At 45.3% G+C, this 25,622-nt stretch overlaps 1 protein-coding gene across 1 annotated transcript; it reads right to left on the bottom strand.

The window, feature by feature from the left end:
- Positions 1-1,669: 1,669 nt before the first annotated feature.
- Positions 1,670-7,588, bottom strand: LOC311226877 (protein S100-A1-like). Its single transcript, XM_084312315.1, has 3 exons — positions 7,453-7,588; positions 5,823-5,984; positions 1,670-1,931 (listed from the first exon to the last, which is right to left on the bottom strand). Exons 2-3 carry the CDS (start codon positions 5,961-5,963, stop codon positions 1,761-1,763), a joined length of 312 nt encoding a protein of 103 aa, XP_084168441.1. The 5' UTR covers positions 5,964-5,984; positions 7,453-7,588; the 3' UTR covers positions 1,670-1,760.
- Between the last annotated feature and the right edge of the window lie 18,034 nt (positions 7,589-25,622).

Here is a 25,622-nt window from a genome sequence, read left to right as displayed (position 1 = left end):
TCTTGCTGCCAACCTTTTATGTTATACTCTTGTGCCATCTAGTGGCCAAAGAGAAGAACACTGGGACCAAAGTGAACCCAATCCTTACCAAGACATGCTCTCAATGCTATGCAATAAATGACTGGAGGCCACTTCATCCTATTGAACGATGGCCTAGTTCTCGCACAAAATGCCTGAAGAAGGCATTCCAATCTAATTATATGGTAGATTGCAGTGTCTTCTTCAGGCACTTCTCAAGGATTGTTCAACAGAATAAGTATTTTTTCTCATTACATCAGTGTTCAGCTTCTCATGTGCAAACTGTTCTCAGTACTTAATAAAGGGGTATACCACAAAATATCAGCTTTTAAATGTCACTGTCCAAAGAAGGCTTTTTTGTTAGCAAAGCTAAAAGGAAATCAATGGGGGCATGAAGCACTGAGGTTTGTCAGACACACGATTCAAGCCGCCCATCGTCTTGCACTCACTTTGCTAACATGTATTCCTTTCAGTATCTCAGGAACCAAAATCTTGGAGCAAGTCCTTTTTGGACCGACTGAAAGGAACGAGTTTGTGACAAATCAGACAGACCTTTTAGAACGACGGACTGTCCCTTTAGACAAATCAGACAGACCTTTTAGAATGACGGGGTGTCCCTTTACATTGAGTGCTATTCTCATTCAATAGAGGCCATAATAGGCATGTACAGAAGAAGAAAAAATATCAAAATCACCATGGGTGGCTGTTCTGGTGGTTCAGACGGCCAATTGACTCATCTCAAGCCACACCCTGTTTTCTTGATCCTCTAATCACAACTGTTGCGTAATTAGAGGATCAAGAAAAGAGGATGGGGCTTGATAGGTAAATTGTATGTTGTACCCTGTCCTTTCTCTCTCCCTCGTATTTTCCTGTCTCTCCCAAATATACAGTATACTATCGGATGATAAGGCAGCGCTCTCCTGCCTGAGGCTCTAATGAAAGTCTGTTTTTCTTGCGTGTGTGTGTTGGCACAGAGGGGGAATTCCTCAGGCTACTCCGAGAGAGGGGTGTGGTCCTCAAACCTGGAATTAAAGGCAAAGCACTCCCACGGCCCACCACACCCACGCTATTGTAACCTAGCAACCGGCATATTTGTCTTGTAACCATTAACAGTAGGCCAGAGGTGGGCCCTGCCTTAGCGACTGTGAATGAGTTTGGCAAACAGACACACCCACACATCTATCCTTTTCCTCCCTCTGCCGTTATCCAACATCCCCCACGCAATGAAAAGAGCCTTGTGGAAAAGCAACGACAGGAACATCGTTGACCTGCCTGCCACGCCCTATCGCTGCAGCCCCTTCCACAGTTCTCGCCCCACGCCGACGTCTCTCCTACTGGAATTCTGAATCATGAGTCAGAAGAACCCCACACGTTGTGCTACTACAGTATGTAACACAGCCAAGCCCTCCTCGTAAAACCATGTATTAACCATAAAAGTCTTATCTGTGTATCAAGAGGAGGAAGGCGTGTTCCCTTCTAGAACATTCTGAGGATTCCTCAGGTCAGTGATAAAAATGTCTCCTACGTACAAGCAGAGAGGGAGAGGTTGTTCTCCAGGACTAGGCATGAGATCCGGGTAGGAGTTAACTCCTCCAAGATGACAGTGACACACATACAATAACCACAACAAATACCTTTTTGGGGGGAGGGATCAGGGATTTTCAGTGTGTTTAATAGACAGTGCAGAGTTTACAAAAAGTGAAATGTTCTTCTCTCTCTCTCTCTCGCTCATCTTTGGTATTTTACTTCTTGGTGGTCTTGCCTGCCTTCTTCAGGTGCATGAGGTAGCACTGTTCGCAGGCGATGGAGAGTCCAACGACCAGAGAGACAAACTCTTCAAAGTCCACCTGGCCGTCACCGTTGGCATCAAGGTCCTTCATGATCTTGTCCACCGCCGCCGGGTCCTTCTGGGACTGGGGAGAGGGGAAGATGAGGAAAACACTCAGTGACACCGTTATATATAGTTATTGTGAACAGTTATTATGAATGGTAGTACCCAGGGGTGTAAAAAGTAAGCAGAAATTATACTATGGGTACCGTCTCAAAATCGTACTCAAGTAAAAGTCTTGAGTAAAAGTAAAAAAGTTTACTTTTAAATGTACTTAACCCTTTAATCGCCGTTGACGCTTTTCAGCGTCATTCCCCCCATGCTTATTCTGCCGATGACGCTGTACAGCGTCATTGATATCAATATTTCAAAAATCTGTGATCGAAATCATATTTCTCCCCCGGAGACATATGTACTGGTGAACCCCTGTCAACTCTCTAACGGTTCAAGAGCGCCATCTGGTGGCCGATCGGCAGATCGCCCAGGGCATAAACAGGGAAGTGACGCTGGTGCCCATTTCAATTTGGTCCGATCACTCGCTATAGGTCCCGGGACTCGACACAATGGATATCGATCTGTTGCCAATAACTCGATAAACAACATGATTTGGACGTATATACTATTATACAACCTGGAAATGGATCGGGTATTTCTATATCCCATAATAGAAAAAATTCTGTTCCACGCTCATCTCCCAACGGCGCGAGGAAGCTACGGTGAGTTTCAGCGTTATTTTGTAATGTCTTCTATACTAACTGCTCCAATGATCATATCACCCACACTAGATTAATGATATAACGTTGCCCACGGAATTATAAACGACCCCCCGCCCATCATCAGATGATACGTAGTAACTTCTAGAACCACGTCCAGTTGAAATTTTTTATCTCGCGCCGATTGCTATCAAACTGTATTTCATCATCAATATAATGCGTTTGGAGCTATAAATCACGTTCTGGAGAAAGCTGCAGAAAACGATAAAAACATACTTGTACTTTAGACCGTATTTTAGTATGAATATGTGAATGAAAAAGTATAACGTTGCTACACCCTGAACAATAGATATAGGACTTTGAATGGGCCATGGTAATGTCAATTTAGCAATAAAATTTAAAAAGTTATAGCCCTGCAAAGAAGGGGAACTTCTCCATGTTAAATAGGGCTGGCGAGGGATGGTAAATTATGAATTTAACCCCGGCGATCAAAGGGTTAAGTACTAAAAAGTAAAAGTAAAAACTTTTTTTTATTCCGGGGCAATGAAATGTTCCGTCCTCTTCATCGCTCGTACTACAGTTTGTGCCCATCTTCTGTAGCTTGTCACTCGGACTGTATTCTTCTGATGGCAGGTGTTTAATCAAAGATACCCGCTTTCTAGTCTTGTACAAGACCAATCAGCATGGGTGGGTTAATTTTCCATTGATGGGGATTTGATTATCGGTTTTTAAATAAAGTGCGCAGGATTAATATCGTTAAAGTTAGTCCGGCCTGAGAAACAGATATACCAATTAAAATAGTTGGACCTGCGAGATTTGTACTTTGTAGGTCTGCATTTTAAATGTAAGGAGTAAAAAGTATGTTTTTTTTCTCTGAAATGTAATTGAGTAAAAGTACAAGTATACAAACCTACGTGGTGCAGTGGGCAAGCCGCTCACCACGAATACTGGAGACGCTGGGTTCACCTGTTCGAGCCCAGCCAGCGCTCCACATTGCTTTCAGTTTAGCTGGTCGTCCGTACTAATACACATTGGCAGTATTAGGGGGTGGGAAACTGATGGGTGGGGATCGGGCGTTGTGGACAGCGACTCCTACAGGTCGGTTGGTGCGCCTGCGAGGTATAATCAGGAAGCGATGGGGGCGGGGCCCCTCCAAAGCGCAGACCCCTGACGCTGAAAGATCGAGCCGCGCAGGTGGAAAGATGCGACTGCTGTTACCTCGAGTATCGGAGGAGACTCGTCACTCGTGCTATGTATGACTTAGTCCACATTGCAGCCGGCTTGTGGGAGGCAAGAAACAGCAGACCTATCTCAAACCCTGCCCCTTTTCTTAATCCTCCAATCACAGCTGTCGCTTGGAAGTCCGAGGTAAGCGACAGCTGTGATTGGAGGATCAAGAAAAGAGGGCAGGGTTTGAGATAGGTCCAATTGGGATGGGAGAAAAATAGAAAATGGGAGAAAAAGTGGATAAAAAAAAGTATACAAACCTAATACTCGCGTAAAGTACAAATCCCCAAAAACAGTACTTAAGTATTGTAACGAAGTACAATTACACCCCTGCAAGTACCTCAGACGAAGAACCATATAACTAACTAAGTGAGAGTGTTGTGTTCATTCATAGTTACAGTAGAGATCAAGTATATTCTTGTTACATTATATCACATTCACACACTGATTTGGATTGACTTCACAACTGCAAATACATGGGCTCTCCCAACAGGTTTCAAAACAGTTATAGGCTTCTTCAGTGCATGGGATCAAATTTAAAAAAGAAAAGTGAAACCCGTTATATCGCTTTGATTAGGAAGTTGCAAAGGTTTATTTGCATAGACTGTCTATAAGTTATGTTTTTTGTCAAGTTTATACAGTTTTAAGTTATATTTCACTATACCAATAATTGGGCTTTCATAATCTGTAGGCTTATAGAAAACTAAGAATATGAATCTACTTAGTTACACTTTACAAGGGCCTTCGTCTCATGTATTACCCCGTTGTGTAACTTTGATAGTGATTTTCTGAAAAGAATAGTTTCCCATAGAGAAATATTATAGATGTTGTTGGAGAGCGGACTGTCACTTTCCAACAGTGATTAAAACACAAAATGTGTCTCGAGGTAAATTTGACTGAAAATGACATGAGTAAGCATTTGTTTTACCAAGTAGTTATCAGAATGGGTGGCATACGCATGGTTGTCGCCTACTATTAGAACTGTATCATATCGCAGTAGTCTTCTCACTATTGAACACTAGGGATGCCCCGATCACGTTTTTTGCCACCGATACCGATCACCGATCGTCGTGAGCCATATCGGCCGATACCGATCCGATACCGATAGTTTTTGATTAAAAGAAATTTAATTTAATTTTATATAATTTTTTTTTATTTTTTTTATAAAATATATATATTATATAATTAGACTTGTACTTGTATTATCTGCGAGACATCGCCACCACGCAACAAGCTCCACTGTCTGTGTGTACTCTAGTAGCCTCCAGCTACAGCCAGGATTCTCCGGAGCTGCAGCTGGACCTATACTCGAGTAGCCTCGAGCAACGGCCAGGATTTCCGGCGCTGCACCTGGACCCTATTGGTATAACGTTACTTAACTGTGCTCAGCAAGCCCTCAGCTCGAATACGCATCGAATCAGTGTTATAAGACATTGATATCAGGAGCTATCTGTAGCTACTGCTAGCCGGATATATAACGTTAATACAACGCCTCAGTGAATTATTTAGTTCAATGGGACATTTAGTTTTTAACAGTGAACTAACTTGCGCTAACAGCTAACAGGTATCATACCTACCTACTATACTTGCTAGAGCCGGCGTTTGTTGATGTCAGGAGCTATCGGTAGCTGGCCGGCTAGATACCGTTCGGTTAGACAATGCCTCATCATGTATTAAACTAAAAGTGAATAGTTGACTGCGTCATTTTGTAACGGTAGCTAAGCTAACGTTAGCTCAGGGAGACGCCGACACGACACGCCGTCCTCCCGTGTCTCACTAGACTAGACCCGTGTTTACATGCGTGCGGGAGGGGCTGGACTCGAGAGCAGACGCCACACCACCGGTGTCTGAGACAGAACTCAGCGACAGCGAGTGATCAGGTTTGACGATGGGCATCCCTATTGAACACCAAAGCAGCAATAAGTGAAAGTGGAAACTGAACAACCAAAGGCTGAATGTACACAAACAGCAGCCGTATAGCGGAAAAGCAGTGGGGAAGGACGGCTGAGGTGGACAGAGGTGCTGTGGCCTCTCACCTTGAGGAACCCAGATAGCTCACTCTCCATCAGCTGTTTGAGCTCCCGGCGACTGAGCGTGCTCTTCTTGTCGTCACCAGAGGCGTAACGGTGGAACACGGTGATCAGAGACTCCATCGCTTGCTCCAAATCTGAAGGCATGGCTGCTGACTTGTGGTTATGCTGAGGAAGAGAGATTGCACAGGTATAAAGACTTTTGGTGTTGGTGAACCTTCAGGCTGCGAGCTACAGAGGGTCGATATAGGGGCTCATATAGGCGATATGAGGCGCGGCACCCGCCACCCGGTCTCAAGGAAGATGCCGAGAAGCCTTCAGACGCGCCCATTCAAGAGTCACAGAGAGCCCCTCCTAAATTAAATAAAATAATGACATTTTAGTTATAGAAGAGCTCTTAAGTAGCCCAGTTCCCTGAGCCTATTGTGACCTATAGCTTCATCACTGAGAGGATTCCAAGGACTGGCTATCTATCATTACTCTGGCAGCAAATATGCAACATCGCAGCTGAACTAAAGACTTGAAAAGTGTAAAAATGACTGGGGTGTTTCTTTTTAACGCAAGGCAGGAAATGACAAAGAGGAAACCAGCTGTTTAATTGTGCCCGTTGATGAGTCATACTCTTGCGTAAAATAAAACAAAACACAAAAGAAAGGTCAGATATGTACTTGAACAGTAGGCTTAGTTAGTTTTTTTCTTACTGGAGTAAAAACACAGAAAAGCCACAAAAAATAATGTTTACTTTAGGGAACGGAAACTTCCACTGAACTTGGAAAAAAATTGCTGTGGGACAAAGGAATGTACTGTAAGGCAGAGTGTGGAGACAGAGAGCAGAGGAGCCAGCGTGTGTGAACACGTCCAGGGGGCTCTGCCAAATGGGGAATAGTTTAATGTCACCATTACTTCATTGACTAGAAGTTAGCCCAATGACAATGTATAACAATGACTATTTTGTTTTGTACATCTTACAACTAAAACCTGCTCAGATGGGAGTCTGCAAATTACATTTGTGTAATGGGGGTCCACCTAATGGAAATACATTTGGGGGTATTTGACAAGGAAACGTTTGAGAACTGTGTTTGGCAGCCACACCCTCGACTGTCTATAGACAAGCACCTAGACAGGCAGTTAATATTCAACCTAAGAAGGGTGGGGGGAAGCCAAGGTAACCTACTGTAATTAGCAATAATAAATTAATTGGGCTAGAACTAATTAAGTGTCTGAGCCTAGTTGAACTTTAGGCTACTAACATGTGTTCTCATTAGTCTACGACAATGCCTGTGAATTAAAGGCAAAAACCAATACCGTACAACAGCATTTACTCCATTTAGGCTAAATGATCATACATTTATTTGAGGAGGTGCAATGGAAAACTAGTCTAGCATTATTTAAAACTTACGGGTGAATATTAATTTAATCTGTAAACTATTCATATCTAATGGTTATGAAGTAGGCGATACAACAAAAGGTCCTACTATATAGGTCTATCAGCTTTCAAAACTTCCTCAAAATGCTCTCCACACAAGACAGAATGCCATTAGTTAGCAGAAGTATTTCGCCTGCGGTGTTTTACCGTGACAGCTAAACATACCACAAAGACAATTGCTGTCCAAAAGCAGTTAATTATTTAGCCTACCTGACCGGCGAGTTGTTTGTTGAGAGGTTGAAATGAGCGGAGTTGAGAAATTATGAGATCGGAGTTTTATAGTTAGGCGCCGCCCTGTCGCTGTGTGCTCTTCTTGGGGCAAGTTGCGATTATGCAACGATAAGTTGCAATGAGTCAACTAGATGTATGATAATATATAACATCCGACTGTGTCTCCTTGGTGCTTTGACAAACACATTATTGAAAATTAAACTGAATGCAATTACCGCAGCTCATCTGCAATCTTGTCATGATAAAGTTGTGATTTAAAGACCTGTGCTTGATTGATTGATTGAAAATTGTAACAGATTGCAGAATGGGTACAAATACAGTACAGCTCAATACACAAAACTGTTAAGGGGATGCAGACCAGAGAAAGACTTTAGTCTTGTTTACATCAGGGTCCCCCATTTTAAATTCATCATAACATAATATGACTACATGACAGATATGTCATATGTATGTCATACATTTATGACATACCAGATTTACAAACACAGTACTGTTTTTGATACAAGAAGATAGTCTAAAAAAGAGAGTATATACATTTGACGAAGAAACTCTACATTGGAGGAGGTTGGTAGGTAGGAGGTTGGTAGGTGGGGGGGGGGGGGGGGGTAGGTGGGGTGGGGGGTGTGTAGGCGGGTGGGGGTGGGGGGGTATGTGTACATTGGATTATCGACGAAACCTTACTTGGTTCCAAGAAGAGGGTCTTGTGTATTATTGGGTTTAATAGGACATTTATTGTACATTGGAGGGGGTTGCGTTAGGACATTTACAGGGGCCAGTTTCGAATTGCAGTCTCTCGTAGGTGCTCTTTGAGAGTGGTTTTGAAAGTGGGTAGTGATTCACATTCCTTTACGGCTGTGGGTAGGGCGTTCCACATTGATGTGGCATAATTGGTAAACGTGTTTAGTCCCTTGTTTGAGCCGAATCTGGGTTTAACATGATTTGTGGAGCTCCCTCTGGTGTTGTGGCCGTGGTATTCACTGACCTTTGGGAAGTATTTTGACATGTACATGGGTACCTTAGTCGTGTAGTGTATCTTGTAGACCAGGCCCATTGCAAGTTGCTGTACTCTGTCATCTACTCTAAGCCATCCTAGTGAAACAGGTATTATTTCACATGCCCTGAGTGGGAGTCGAACCCCGGTCTCGCGCACCGCCGGCGACATCACAGACCACTATACCAAGAGGTGAATGCACTTCTAAGTAATGGGTCTGGATGCCTTTTAAGGGGAGTGAGTTTACTTGCAGTACCGCTACGTGCCACAGTCACTTCACAACACATGAAGTCCATCGTGACTGTGGATATACTCACGGACCTCCGTTACACTAGGTTGTCAAAGTGGGCAGGGGTGAGGTGGGTTCTAGGAGTAAGGTCAAGCAGTAGTCTAACCAGTTTGTTTTGAGATGTTTGTAATTTTGTTTTTTGCGCCTTTGAGGTACTTTGGTACCATGAGGTGCAAGCATAGTCGTAGTACCCTTGAATGAGTGCTCCTGCCAGAGTCTTCAGGGTATTCTTGTTTACCAGAGAGGAGATCCGGTACTACAAGAATCGAGTTCGTTGGTTGACTTTTTTTTATTACATTGGATGCCATTTTGTCACAGGAAAGATTTGCCTCTAGGATGGAACCTAGGTGCTGTGGTATTTATTTGTTAAAATAAGTGTTAAATAGCTCTAAATTCCGACAGTCATCACTGATATAAAGTGTTTGGTCAGTAACATGGGTCTCTCAGACCCTCAGCTCTGCAGTAAACAGAAAATTCATTTTCTGGTATCCCGTTCCGACTGTATCGAATCAGGAGAGAGAACCCAGATATTTGTACTTATTTCAAGAAATCTTGCCAAGCCAAATTAGCTTACTGCACTACTACTATATTTCTTATTTTTTGTCAGACAGTGCAGTGTGGAGTTCTCTCTCCTGATTTGGATAAAGTCGGAACGTATTTTCTGTTTGAGAAGTACTTTCTTTTTATCACAAAGTTATGCAAGATTAAAAAAAAAAAAAATCATTGACCAGGGCCATGCCCCTACCAGCAGCATATAAGCAGGTGCGGGCCCTGAATCAAATTCAGGTGATCAATACACCACTGAAGTTTGTAAAATCATTATCATAATAACAAGCTAACATAGACCAAACCCAACTTGTCAACTGTACTCTGGTAATGGGCTGTATATAGTAGGCTATTTCCCAGATCTCCACCCATCTCCTTTTTAAAAAGTCCCTATAGTCACGAATGAATGAATTAATGACAACTAATAGAGACACTCTAATAACATGGCAGGGTCATCAAACATGGCAACAGTTTAATAATGGTCTGATTCAGACAAGACAGCTTTTAAATTGACAGCTTTTCAAGAAAGAGTTTATTCATTCTGTTCACGGTACCTCACTAGTTCAGTGTTGTTGGGGCGGTATGCAAATTGCAGGGGGTCCAGTCCCCCACGGTGCTCCACTAGTGGCGAAGGGGTACCTCTGTGGCTGTGGCAGTGCAATTTCTATACCCTTAGCAGCCCACTGAGCGTGTAGTACTGTTGCATGTTGAACTACAATCTACAGGCCATCGAGTGTGTGTTGGCCTGCTTGTTAGCATTAGCCCTTGTGTCTCTCTTTGTTTGCAGTGTATCAAGGGTGGCCCCTGTGTTGGGTGTGACACTAGGCATAGTGTTTCTGTGTGTTTCCACAGTGTAGTGTTGGCAGTGAGGGCTTGGAGTGTGATAGATACCTCTTGGAGCAGGCATGTGTGTTGGCTTAGCAGATTTCTTTGGCTGGCCCGACCGCGGGCCATCACGCACGCGCGTGCGCGTCGCGGCACTTTGCCCTCGTCTATCGGCTTCGGGCTGTGTTTTTCCCGATCAGCCAGGACGCCGGCCCCGAGGTAAAGAAAGAGGAGGCCGAAACCATGGAGGAATTGACAGCACAGGTGAAGGCCCTGGCGAACAGAACCCACACACACGCCGGCCTCCTGGACCGACAGGCGCTGGCCCTGGAAAAGACCCAAGCCGATCTCGACCGGGACGGCCGCGAACCCCGCACCGGCCCCTCTACCGTGTACGTCCAACGGGACCGAAAGTGCAGCAAGTTCGGAGGGGGAAAAGAGAGAGGAGAGCCGCTGGTGGAGGACTGGATCCGAGACATGAAAGCGCATTTCCGGATCAGCAGAGTGCCCGGCGACGAACAGGCGGAGTTCGTACAACAGCATCTAAAAGGCGAGGCTAAACGGACGGTACGCTTCGTGATGGAAGGGATCGCCCCAGAGCCGGACGCCGTGTTCCGAGTGCTGCAGGAGACGTACGGAGACAAGACCCCGGTCAGTGTCCGCCTGGGAGAGTTCCTCGACCGCCGACAAATAGATGGCGAGACCGTGAGAGAGTTTGCTTACGACCTACAGGAGCGGATGCGTCGCATACAGGGCCGAGACCCCCAACGAGTCGCGGATCCTGCCGCCCAGCTGCAGGAGCAGTTCGTGCTAGGCCTGAGGGATGGGATGCTGCGACGGGAGATGAGGAAGTACGTAAAGGAGGACGGGGAGCGGACGTTTCTCGAATTGATGATGGCGGCGATAGACTGGTCCGAAGAGGAGATGGTCCTGCCCCCCACAAGGGGTGCCGGCAGGGGCATGATACGCGTCGTCGTCGTGGAAAGACACGAGCCACCTCTGGACATAGCCGCACTCCAGGAGTCCATCCGACAGCTCTTCGCCGGCCAGGAGCGGTTGGGCGCGCGCCTGGAGCAGCTCTTCCAGGCGTGTCAACAGGAGCGAGACACGCCCCAGAGAGGCTTCGCCGGAAGCCGACGGAGGGGAGACGGGCCCGCTACCCCGCGCAGACTACCCCGCCGGAGCGAGGATGGGAGACTGATCTGCTACACCTGTCAACAGCCCGCGCGATGGGAGAACCACGCCCGACGGAAGCACCGGGCGGTGAGGTTCCGCCCCGACAAGTACAGGACGCCACCCGCACAGCAGCAGGCGGGTTGTCCGACCTGGCGACCGCCAGACCATGGTCTGAGGGGGGAGGTGTGGTAGCGTGCCATAGGATTCGATACCACTGCGGCCGGCCCGACGGAAGCACTGGCGCCCGGCCGCGCATCCCGATGCGGTCAGAACCAGAGGCTGTACCCACGGAGAGGGAGCGACGGAAGGCTGCTGCGGAGGCCGCGGGAGCCACAGCGAAGCGGATCCACGACCGAAAGTCCAGGGGGGAACCTACGCCCTACCCGGTGGTTACCCCGAGCCACGAGGGGACGCCGGTGTTCGTTGTCCGGCCCGAAGAAGGAGGCCCGGAGAGGACGGTACATCGGGACCAGCTCAAGCCCCATTCCTTCCCAACTTCCAATGGGGGAGGGAGTGCGCAGGTCCGCCGGAGGGCTCCTACGCGCTCGTGGAGCTCGTCTGGGACAGACGGGGAGCCCGCCGGCTATCGGCCTCGGGAACCGGGTCCCAGGGCGCGTAACCCACCCGGGCCCCTCGGGTCGTCGCTGAAGATGCGTCGGACGAGGGAGGGGAGGTGGAGTCGGACCCCTCGGAAGAGGACGGCAAAGACGAGGGGCGAAGAGGGGGCCGCTGGCGGCCAACCAATGGCCCCAGAGGGAGAGGCCGTAGTCAATGACCCGCTAACAGGCACTGAAGGATCTGACGCGGAGGCAGACGGGGGGGGAAGTCGAACCAACCCGGCCCCAGAGGAGCACCAGAGGTCGACTACCCGCTCGGTATCGCCAGGACTATGAGCTGAAGAGTGTGTTTGTTGAACAGTGTTTACAATTCATGAAGGAGTGTGTGAAACTGTTAGCATAATGTGTGATTGTCGATCCATGTGTGAAACTGTTGGTCTCAGGACCGTTTTCATGCATGCGTTGGTTGGTGTTTCATTGAGTTAACTTGCAGAGGACTTAGCAAGTTCAAAGTGGGGGGAAATGTAGCATCCTGAAAATATGGCTATTATTCACGGCATTACTGGATACATATCTACCATCCTTTTCCCTGTGTGACTAGTTGGCGGTACCAGCAGGGGGCGGTGGCAGGCAGAGAGTGTCCGAGAGAGATGGGAAGGAAATAAATGGAGGCGGAAGAGGGGAGACGAGCCTCTTCGAGTCGGGACGTTGTTGTGAACAGACGTGTCTCGGGGAGCCCCGTTGTGAAGCACGGGCGGGCAAACTGAACTTGAGCATGTGACGGGTTATCTTATGAAAGTAAACGTAGTGGAGCATTGCATGCTTTCCCTACTGAATACCCTAGCGATACAATGAGTTATCCTAGAAGAAATGCGGTATCGCCCTGAGGGGTTTAAGTTAAAGTTATTCCCTCTAGCGAGGTGGCGTGAAGAGGACCGGTGTTTAGAGGCACCCTGCGTTATCATATATCCCGGCTAGCAGGAGGGCTGTTTTGGGACCCAGAGATAGCTGCAGTGTTAGTGAGGGCCAGTTTATGTATGCGTGTCGACCCAGCACCAGCTGTCTACAACCAGTCTGCTCCGGCTGTCTACAACCAGATCTGCACCAGGCTGTCTTCAGAGCACAGGAGTTCGTCCCGACCAGCAGAGGTCGCCATCACCCAGCACACGCTTTCAGCACAGCACTGCCCCTCTGCTCCAGCCCCGCCTGCTAGCGCCCACGCCGAGAGCGTCACGCCATCTTGCTATCCGGACGACGGTGGCGCGGCGAGGCCGCCATTTTGGAGTACATTAGGGCTTTGGTGCCCAGGATTCTATTGCACATTACACAGTGTGGTGCGGCCTGCAGGCGAAGCTAATGTTGCTAACTACAGTTCCTAGGGGTACCCCATCAACAATATATGCCGGCATTAGCATAGGACTTTTGTTAGGTATTTGTGGGCCCACATTTTTGATTTCCTTTGAGTGTGATAACGTGTTTGGTTCTTTAATAATATTTTCCCATCTAATTAACCCTTTCCCTGTGGGGAGGTTACAGACCTGGGGCATCATAAGTAAAGCCCAGAGAGGTATTATTCCCACCATATAATTAAAACCTGTTAGAGGTATTATACATGGTACTGACCCAGACGTGGGCGATGAGTCAAATGCATTAAAGTATATTATTCCTGGCACTAACACAGAGGTGTGTGTAGAATATAGTTAGACATAAGGTATTGAGTTACAAATTGGGTAATAGTAAGATTCCATTGTAGTCGACCCAGTGCTTTTAACTCTTTGTAACTGACCAGTATAATTAGTATTAAAGAATTAGATGGGAGTTCTGTGTGCCTGTCCATTCATGAGCCGTTTAACAACTCTTTTGGTGTGGGTAACGTTAATACAATTAACCCCTTCCTATTCCACCTTTCCCTTGTTATTGTAAGGTTTCTAGTGTCACTGAGGGAGGGTACTGTTTGCGGGGGGAACCAGGGTATTTATTTACAATTCAGTCACTAGGTGTGGGAGGGTTTGAAGGAGTAATTGGGGGAAGTGGGAGCGTGTTGGGGAGTACTGCGACCGCCCTGCTGCAGGGGAGGAAGACCAGAGTACCAGACCAGGTTGGTAAATCCCGGGCCTCATCCACTCACACTACCAGCCTCCAGTTGAAGCTCCAGACTCAAAGACGGAGGTGCAGTCAGACAGAGCTCTACTGTGTCTCGCTACCCAGTGATTGTGCCCACCCGTTCCCACGAAGCAGGGATAATCCACCCTGCTACACATACATGACATACAGATAGACAGTACTGCTACATCTATACATTTATGACATATCAGATTTGCAAATACAGTACTGTTTGTGACACAAAAGTGTCCAGAAAAAGATTGTATATACATTTGACGTAGAAACTGTACATTGGAGGAGGTTGGGTGGGTGGGTGGGGGCTGGGGGGGTTGGGTAGGGGGGGGGGGGTGGGACTGTACACTGTAGGTCTTGAAGGTCTGAACCTTAATTAAAACCTAATTTGGGTGCAAGCGCTCATACACCTGAACTGTCTTGGGGCACAGGAAGAACATAATGTGACTTCTTTAAATTGGTGGCAAGATTCTGATGGGGAAAAATGGGGACAGACATTTCCAAAGGCCATGCCTTGACACATGCCCTTTGACCCCTCACCACAAGATATTTGAATGAAGATCAGCTAAATGGAAAGTCTTACAGCGATTTCTTGGTGAAAAACATGCAATAGAACTGTAACTGAGGGGTACAATTCCCTGACTGTATTGATAAGTATGGTATCATTAAACCACTACCGATTATGTACTTTAACTACTGGCCACACAGTACATGATATAGATATGATGAACACTTTCCCACCATGAAACCAAGTCCACACAAATGTATAAATCGAATATTTTATATAGCAAAGGGTATATACAACGTTCACTTAATGACATTTATGATTTGAATGCACTTGTAAGGCAAATGAGTATTCGTAGGCAAATCAACATTGAATGTCCAATCTCTGGTTACGCAGGAAGCAAGTATACAACCTGGTTCTTTAGGGAACTATAGCGATGGTACTTAAATGATTATAGCTGGATACACTAAAGGGGGGTCCCGCTGGTTGTAAGTCAGTAGGGGGGGGGGGTTAGGAGAGCCGCTGGCGATATCCCATCTGGCCAACGATTTCTTGGGAGAATTCAGAGTGCTGAACACGGTGCCCACAGAACCTTGGTCCACAGATGAATACAGCTGGGCCCTCTTGTAGACGGTAGCTGCCGGTCCACAACGAAGAGACGTGAGGCGACCTCACTCGGGGTAGAGCGCCGTCTCACCTGGGCTCCTCTCGGGGGTAGTTCCAAGTTGGCTGTTATCCATGGCATAAATCAAAGCACCCAAAGCAAGTAGATAATCCAAGCCGTGTAGGGCTCGCCGTCGTCCGGGTAAGGTAATCCAATGTGCAGGTCCACTCGTCCTGGCCCAGAACTCCTCGGATGAAAGCACCACACGTGGTCTGCCCAGCCTGGTTAAGACTCTAGATAACGCGAGGAACGATGGGGGTACTGCTCACTTTATAACTCTAACCGAACGATGCACCATACATAATAGACTATTATTAACTTAATAGAAATACGTCCCACTCGACGGTATAGTGCCAAACTATGACAATTCAACTATTAATCCACACGATGTCTCAATGCCATTCTGAGGCCAAGTTGACCATACTGCACCACACGTGTATCGTGGGTGAGGCTTAACGTCTTGCCACTAGGTTGGAGGGTAAAGAACTAAGGGCTAAGGGACTAAAAGAAAGTTCTACTTTACTTGCGCCATATATATATGCGCTGTGAACAAATAGTACCATTCGTATTTCGGCAGACGTATTCCTACGCGGAACCGGGGCTAGTAACGACATGTTCGTCGGCACGATTGAACTTGAACCAAGGGGCTTGGCTGCTGGCGCCAAGTTCTTGTCCAATGAGAGAATGAAACTATTATGGGCTGTTAGTAGACTAAAGGGATATTCAGTGTATATGTACAAGGAATATACAAGGGATATCAAACGATATACAAATACTATTAAATATATATCCATAAATAAATATATATATTCGGTTTAATCTGATCCTTCACAACAAGAACCCTTTAATTTGACAACAATTTCCAACATACAAGAGTTAATTTGCAAAAACCAATAAAGACCATCCTTGAATCTTTTTTAAAGTTACTCTGAAAACATGGCCCATTCTAAGTAAACATTTTACAGTAGAAAACTGCAACAATGATAAATCAGTTCACATATTCAGGTCAGGTGATGAAATATGGCTGCTACTCAGAGTTGTGCTGTCTGCAAGCAAATTGTGGTGTAACTTCGGCTCAAAGTCATCTTTAAAGATAAATAATCTGTTATTGTGATGCCAGGTTATCACCTTCAGGGTGTAAAAAGAAGAAAGGAGTTATCAGCTTTTGCCAAAAAGTTAACTTTGAGTTTAAATTAAAAAAAAATCAATTAAGGTAAAGATGACTTAAATATTGTAAGTTCAAGTTTCAAGTTTCTTTAATAGTTGTCATACAGAAGTACAGAATACTTTTATACAAAATGCTTCTTACTGTTACGCTCCAGAGACTGTGCAAGACAAGATAAGTATGAAATAAAATAACATAGTATAGTGTTACAAAGGATCAGATTAAACCGAATATATATATTTATTGATTGATATATATTGCATAGTATTTGTATATCGTTTGATATCCCTTGTATATTCCTTGTACATATACACGGAATATCCCTTTAGCCTAGACCAGACCATAATATTTCATTCTCCTATTGGACAGCGGTCCACAGGCGCCAGGGCCATGCCTCCGGAGTCGGGTTCGGGGCCACCGTCAAGACATGTCTGTACATGCCCGGCCTTGCCCAGGAATACGAGACAGAAATGAGGTTGGCACTAGATTGTTCGCCGTGCATATAAATATGGCGCAGGTGAATACAGAAGTAGAGTTACCCAATAAGTTGAAGCCTCACCCACGATACAACGTGCGGTGAAGTATGGCCTGTTTGGCCCCAAATAGAGCATTGAGACCGCGTGCGAATTAATAACTGAATTGTCAGAGTTTCGGTTTAATCTGATCCTTCACAACAAGAACCCTTTAATTTGACAACAATTTCCAACATACAAGAGTTAATTTGCAAAAACCAATAAAGACCATCCTTGAATCTTTTTTAAAGTTACTCTGAAAACATGGCCCATTCTAAGTAAACATTTTACAGTAGAAAACTGCAACAATGATAAATCAGTTCACATATTCAGGTCAGGTGATGAAATATGGCTGCTACTCAGAGTTGTGCTGTCTGCAAGCAAATTGTGGTGTAACTTCGGCTCAAAGTCATCTTTAAAGATAAATAATCTGTTATTGTGATGCCAGGTTATCACCTTCAGGGTGTAAAAAGAAGAAAGGAGTTATCAGCTTTTGCCAAAAAGTTAACTTTGAGTTTAAATAAAAAAAAAATCAATTAAGGTAAAGATGACTTAAATATTGTAAGTTCAAGTTTCAAGTTTCTTTAATAGTTGTCATACAGAAGTACAGAATACTTTTATACAAAATGCTTCTTACTGTTACGCTCCAGAGACTGTGCAAGACAAGATAAGTATGAAATAAAATAACATAGTATAGTGTTACAAAGGATCAGATTAAACCGAATATATATATTTATTGATTGATATATATTGCATAGTATTTGTATATCGTTTGATATCCCTTGTATATTCCTTGTACATATACACGGAATATCCCTTTAGCCTAGACCAGACCATAATATTTCATTCTCCTATTGGACAGCGGTCCACAGGCGCCAGGGCCATGCCTCCGGAGTCGGGTTCGGGGCCACCGTCAAGACATGTCTGTACATGCCCGGCCTTGCCCAGGAATACGAGACAGAAATGAGGTTGGCACTAGATTGTTCGCCGTGCATATAAATATGGCGCAGGTGAATACAGAAGTAGAGTTACCCAATAAGTTGAAGCCTCACCCACGATACAACGTGCGGTGAAGTATGGCCTGTTTGGCCCCAAATAGAGCATTGAGACCGCGTGCGAATTAATAACTGAATTGTCAGAGTTTGGCGCTATACCGTCGAGTGCAACATATTTCTATTAAGTCAGTAATAGTCTATTTGTGTATAGTGTATCGTGCGGCTAAAGTTCTACAGTGACCAGCATCACCAACGCTTCCTCGTATCAGCTAGAGTGCTTATCCAGGCTGGGCTGCTTTCATGGCGCTTTCACCCGAGGAGACCTAGACGAGAACCGTGTGGACATGTACACTGGATTAATCTACCCGACGACTACATAGCCCTTTGCGGCTGGATTATATTTGTTTTGGTCCTGTGATTTATGGAGCGGAGAATCGCCGACGCCTACACGTGTGGGATTTACCCTGTGAGGAGCCACGTCGAGTCTGCGCCTCAGAGAGCCTGAGGCCGGCTAGCTTTCTTCACTGTGGAGCTACAGTCTACGGAGAACAGCTGTATTCGTCTGTGGATCAAGAGACTATTGCACCGTCTCCTGTACTTGGAGTCTCCTTAGTCATCGTTGACCAGACTCTCTACTACCGACAGATCCTCTACCCCTGCTGGCTTACAACCGGGGGGACCCTTCCAGTATCTCCCGCTATATATTACTAGTGTACCATAGATATAATTCCCTAAGATTCAGGTTGTATAATTACCTCCTGCGTAACCAGAGAATGGACATTCATTATTGATTTGCCTACGCACATTCCTTTGCCTTATAAGCGCATCCAAAGTAAAATAGAGAAGTATATTATGTACCTTTTGCTGCAATAAATACTTAATTACCACTTTGTGTGGAACCGATTCATTGTGGGAAGTGTTCATCATATTTATATATCATGTACTGTATGGCCAGTAATTAAAGTACATAAAGCGGTAGTGGTTTAATGATACCATACTTATCAATACAGTCAGGGAATTGTACCCCTCAGTTACATATAGCATGTAAATTAGAAGTAAAAAAAAATGAGGTCACAGTGTTCAGTATAGACATATGTACAATGTTCGATGCAGAATAGACATAACTGAGTTACCATATAATATACAATACTGTGCAGTGTACTAATATACAATACTATATAGTGCAAGGCAGAAATGGGATGAGGTGCAATTTAGGTACAATTTACAGTAGGTGTACGAGTTGTAGTGCAAATCCTTTATCAATAAATATAAAGTGTGTTTGTGTGATCTAAAGTGTGGAGAGTGGGTGCTGCAGTGTGTTGTTTGTTTAAGTGAGTGTGTGCGTGTGGGTGTGTGTGCTGTGTGCATTTGATGGTTGTTGCATAGTGTTTATTGTTCGTTTAGCAGCCTGATGGCCTGGGGATAGAAGCTTCTTCTGAGTCTTTCTGTGCTCGCTTTAAGACTCCGGTATCGCTTGCCTGACCGCAGCAGTTCAAAGAGGCAGTTGTTAATAATTCTCTTAGCCTTCCCCTTGCACCGCTTGTTGTAAATGTTCTGGAGGGTGGGAAGCCCCCCTCCAATTGTGCGTTCGGCTGAACGTGTCACTCTTTGTAGTCTGCTACGGTCTTGTGCAGTGCTATTCCCAAACCAGGAGGTGATGTTGCCAGGTACCTGTATTTTGTTATTTTCACTTGATCAAAACAACCCAATTGCAGTTTGATTGATATTACCTGGAATGCACAATAAAAAAACATGATTTTTGAAGATTCTTAAAAATGGAGATAATTATTCTTGCTAATTAATTTGGGGTCCGATATGCCTCTCTTCATTAGATAAGTTAAAAAGCCTTTAATACAATTCAATGAACAATACAAATAAAACTCCAGGCCAGACATGGTCCTTGACAAATGCCAGTGCCACCATTATAGTAGTTATCTACTAGTTTTGGATTTGCAGTTGATGCTAACGTATTGGTGACTGTCTGAGAGCTGTGATTTGATCCAGGAGAGAGGGCGGTGCCAGTGATGTGGAGGGAGGACTGGAGGCGGGTGAGGAGGATATAATAGTATGAGAGTAGTGAGGGAACCGGTGTCAGAGGAAAGGAGGAGGTCGTTGGAAGGGCTGTTTCTGTGCCGTGTTGTGATCCGAAGCCAGACTGAAATGGGTCATAGAGATTGTTGGAGAGCAGGTGGGTTTTAAGTTAGATAGATAGAAACTTTATTGCCATTTCAACACTGTTGATTGGGATTTGTCTTGGTGCCACATACAGTACAGACAATGTTAAAAACATACAATATAAAAACACAAGAATACAATATAAGAATACAATATAAAACACAAGAATACAATCCCCACAATAAAGAGTTTTACACAAACAATTAAAAAGAAAAAATGCTACAGTACCTAAAATAAATTGCTCAGTGTTCCAGTTTTAAAGTGCATATTGCCTTAAAGTGCATGTTGGCTGGTGCTAGCCGTTGTTGTGCAAAGTGCCTGTACATTTGTACTCGAGTTCAGGTGACGGACAGCCTCGGGATATGTACTGTTTTTAAAACGGGATGTCCTGCACCTGAGACTTTGGAGTCTTCTGCCAGAAGGAAGGGGGTTAAAGAGGTCGTAAGCAGGGTGAGAAGGGTCCCTGATCACCTTTTCCCCTTTCCGCCGGATTTGTGTGGCATAAATGGAGGCCACAGAGGGGAGCTCACAGCCGATGATTTTTGATGCTGTGCGTACAGTTCGTTCCAAATGTCCCCTATCATGGACGGTGGTGTTTCCGTACCACACAGTCATTGAGAAGGTGAGGACACTCTCCACAGTGGCTCTATAAAAACTGAGCATCGCCTCCCTGGACACACCAAACTTTTTAAGCTGGCGCAGGGAGTGGAGCCTCTGGTGGGCTTTGCTAATTATGAGGCTGGTGTTAACTTCCCATTTTAAATTATCACATATGGTGATGCAGAGGAATTTGAAACTGTCCACCCTCTCCACCCTCTCCACCTGCTGGCCGTCTATGTACAGAGGAGGGTGGACTGCCTCCCCGCGCCGGTAGTCATCTATAATTTCCTTTGTTTTAGAAATGTTTAAAAGCAGGTCGTTCTAGGCGGTTAGGTGGTCGAGCGGAGATTGCGTTCGTCACCAGCCCCGGAGCTGTGAGCTTGGTTCGCCTGTTCGAATCCAGCTCACAGCTCCGGGGTTGTCACCAGCTTGGCTGGCCGTCTGCACTGATACAATTGGCTGTATCAGAGGGTGGGAGAAGCTGGCGGGGTGGGTCCGGGTCGTTGTAAACAGCGACTCCTACAGTTCGGTCGGGGCGCCTGCTAAGCGCGGATTGGACGTGAGGGGGATAGTGTGGTCCTCCCACACGCTACGCCCTCTCAATGAGAATCCGCGCTGCCAGGTGAAAAGAAGCGGTGATTGGCTGGACGTGTGTCGGAGGAAGCACGTGGTAGCCTCCACTCTCCCAAATGATCCGACTGTGGGGGGTAAAGCGCAGCGACCAGGAAGGGACTGGGAATTGGCATACGACTAACATTGGGATGGGAGAAAATCGGAGGAAAATGGAGGGGGAAAAAGACCAAAAAAAAACAAAAAAAAAGCAGGTCGTTCTCCTTGCACCATACAGCAAAGCTATCGACTTCAGCTCTATAGGCCGATTCATCCCCGTTCTTAATTAGTCCCACTACTGTTGTGTCATCCGCATATTTAAAAAATCTGACAAAATCAGAGTGGGAGGCACAGTCATTAGTGTATAGAGACAGTAGAGCAGAGGAGAGAGGACACAGCCCTGGGGGGCCCCGGTGTTCAAGGTCCTGGATCTAGAGAACAAATTACCTACTTGAACCACTTGTTCTCTGTCTGTGAGAAAATCTAGAATAAAATAGCACAGAGACTCATCAATTCCGAGCAATTTAAGTTTTTCAAATAATTTAATTTGGGATGCGATGACACATTCCAGTAATGAAGAAAGAAATGGGAGAGTTGATATTGTTCTGTAGTTCTTGGGGATGTCACCTCAGTGTCAAGACCGGACCTTATGGGTAATCTACTTTTTCTCCCCCTTTTCTTTCTGTATTTTTCTCCCATCCCAATTTAGTCGTTATGCCAATTCCCTTCCCTCCCTTCCTGGTCGTTGCGTGCATTTGCCCCCCACTTGCCGGTCTAGGGAGGGTTGATAGATACTATCACATGTCCCCTCCGATACATGTGGAGTCAGCCAGCCGCTTCTTTTCACCTGACAGCGAGGGCTCTCACTGGGGGAGCGTAACGCATGGGAGGCTCACACTACTTCCCTCAGTTCCCTTCCTCGCTGAGCAGGCGCCCCGACCGACCTGTAGGAGTCGCTGTTTACAACGACCAGGATACACACCCCACCGGCTTCCCACCCTCTAACACTGCCAATTGTGTTAGTATGGACGACCGACCAAGCCGGAGGTACCGCTGACAGCTGGATTCGGTACCAGTGTCTGTGCGGTGGTAGGCAGGCGCTTAGTCCGCTGCGCTACCCAGCCGCCCTGACGGCGGCCATCTTGAGGGAGGGGGAGATGCCAGTCAACAGGGAGGAGTTGATAGTTGCGAGGATAAGCGGGTTTATTGTGGAAAGACAAGCCTTAACCAAAGTGAAGGGGATGGGGTCCCGGGTACACAGTTTGGTCTGGCAGGGAACTGGGCAAGAGAGTGGTTGGTTAGAGGAGGAGTGATGGGTTGAGGGATAGGGAGGGTGGAAGTGGCCAGTTGGCTGTAGATTTAGTCAAATTGTCTGGAAAAATTACAGAAAGGTGTTACATTTATCAGCCGTGAAGGATTGGCGGATATTATGCTTTGGGTTGAGGAGTGTGTTTATGGTGGAGAATACCGGTAGAACCTTTGGACATCCTTGGAATTTGACAGGTGTTCTTTGTAGGCTTGGGTGTGTATTGTGAGGCCGGTTTTCCTGTGTCACTCCAGCTGTCGTCCTTGTAATTTCATTGGGCGGAATGCAGGGGTGTGACCCACAACCTAAAAGTTAGAAGTCTTCCTGTGCTCACAAGTCACTGTATGGGAATTGTACCATGTGTGTCAGTCAGAGGCACTGTGGAAATGCAACATGTTGTACCATTTTTAACGAGACAAATTCCTGTACATTCACAATAAAGTGTGTCTGATGATGTATCATTAAACCTATTGTCAAGTTGTATGCGTTTGCTGAATATTGACCTTGTGCTCTATCCCCAACTTGGAAGGATGTTTGCTTGCTCACCCGAAGGGTTAACTGGATTTCACTCAAGAACCAGACAGAGAATCAAGAATGACCTTCTTTCTCCATTTATTGATATTCAAAGGTTTTTGCATTCCTTCCTACTTCAGCCATTTTTAGCCAGTAGATGGTCTTTATATAGTTCTACTATTTGCATTTGGCAATTAGCAATTTAGGTAAAAAACCTTGGAACAAAAACACAGAAAAATACAAGAAATAAAATACACATTGGAAGTTGAAGTTAATTAACCTACTCCACCATTATGCATCATACCACTAAAATCTATGCAATGTACAAAGATAATTACTCTTGTGACTACTTTAAATGTTGGCTAGTGAGGCTAGTGTGGGCTAGTATTGTAACATACTTCAATGTGGGCTAGTAATGTAACATACTTTAAAGTAAACACTTAAACCATGCATAAATACATCCCCATATATACACACAATCAAATATCCTTACCGGCTGCCTATGCGGGTTGTGAGCAAAGCACATGCAGTCCATGGTGAATGTCTACAGACTGATCTGCTAAAAGCAGTACTACCAGCTGCTGCTGATTGAGTCCTGATTGGGGTGGCAGTGAGAGTTAATTGGTTACCAATCAGCCCGTGTGAGAGCTGCTGTTGTGTTGGTGTGCGTCAGGATAGCAACCCTTCCATGCATTGGTTGATTTGGATGTAGGATGATGTGTGTGTATAACCAGGGACGTGCACAGGACTTTAGAGGGGCAGGTGCTCAAAGGCTGAAAAGGGCACTACACTTGTGTGTATTTATTAACAGAGCGCGCATAGCGCGATTTTTAAGGGCCCTTTTCGGGCGGGGGGCCCCCTTTTTATGCTTTTTGGGGGGTTTTGGTGATCAAATATTGAATATTGAACTATAATAATCAGTGCAGGAGCTCACTTATCCTTGAAAGACGCTTTTATCACTGACTTAAAAGGCCCATACATCTCCATAAATGTTCAGGGGGGAGGGAATAAGTGCTTACCCTACAGACCCCAAGAAGTGCTGTATATTCTGTATTGTTTAATATAAATGCATTTTTTATTCCAATCCCGATTTGTATTTGAGATTCCCAAATCCCATCGGACTTGACTTCTTCGTGTCCCTCAATGAGTGTAATACCAGCATTCAACTATATGCGCCACAGCGGTTTCTATCATCATCATCATCACCACCCACGCTATGCATAAAATATATAGGTCCGCGGAGAGGCACGCTGAGGAGGCCGTGCAAACTGCAATGGAATATGGGGCATCTCTCTCTCTTTACCTAATATTTTGATTCTATCCTGACATTTTTCAGTTGGAAGGGCAGTCTATATGCGTAACGGTAAAGAAAAAAAAATCAAAAAGGGCACTTTTTTGATGAGGCTCAAAAAGGCAGGTGCTGAAGCACCCCTTGGCCTCTATGTGTGCACGTGCCTGTGTATAACTGTAGCATGATAACTGATGGACAGGTGGAGGACTGAAGTGTTTTCTCAAACATTGCTTTCATGTATTCTTTATGATTGCTGGAGCATGTGATCATACAGATGTTTTCATGTTGCATCATGCCATCTTTATGATTGCTGGAGCATGTGCTCATACAAATGTGTATGTTGTATCGTCATCTTTATGATTGCTGGAGCATGCAGATGTTTGTTGTATCATGTCATCTTTATGATTGCTGGAGCATGCGATCATACAGATGCTTTCATGGACAATAAAGTTGAATGAATGGACAAATAAAGTTATATCTTACCATATGATGTTATGGTAAGTTGTTCATTTTACATACATTTTTACATTTAGCTGACGCTTTTATCCAAAGCAACTTACACGTTTTGTACAACAAGTCAGCAGGAAGGGTACAACTCTTATCAGCTGAGTAACAATGTTCATCAAAGTGTTGAGTGCTACAGTGTAGGTTAGTATATTAGGACAAGTGGTACAAAGTAGTAATTTTCACAAGGGTATTTCTGTGATGTCATGGGAATATTTATTTTATACAATGTTACCTGGTTACCTTTAGAAAGAACATGCACACAGTATCTTACACACAGGGATTTGGATGCCTGCACATACATGTGCCTATACATGTCTACACATAATGTGGGTGCATACACACACAAGTTGACATGCTGTTGACATGTCTTCACATCTGTGAGTCAATTGCCTTGAAGTGTTGCGTTTGTATTTCACAATACATATTCTGAACACACCTCTGGATTTGGCAAGAATGGGCATGCACAGATTTAGCAAGAGACAGCAGGGACCCTAGGAAACCTAATGTGTGATTGTGCGTGTTATTTGTGAGGATAAATAAATAAAACACTAACTACACTAACTAACCAAACATATGTCCAAAACACAATGAGTGGCATCACTCCTGCCCTAGTGTGTCTCTCTAGACAATACAATACAACTACTACGTGTAGCACCAAATGTATTGGGCCCCGGCCTTACCTGCTCCAATTCCCAACACACACACACATACATACACTTTACCGAGTTGGCTAGTCACAAACATCTAACCAACAGCAAAACCAGAGACAAAAGGGAGAAACAGAAAGTGCCACATGGTTTTTAAAACA

This window comes from Notolepis coatsorum, assembly GCF_963971535.1.
Source record: "Notolepis coatsorum genome assembly, chromosome: 4".
Taxonomy (NCBI): Eukaryota; Metazoa; Chordata; class Actinopteri; order Aulopiformes; family Paralepididae; genus Notolepis; species Notolepis coatsorum.
The sequence above is the reverse complement of the archived record's forward strand: the minus strand, read 5'-3'. Positions and strand labels throughout refer to the sequence as shown.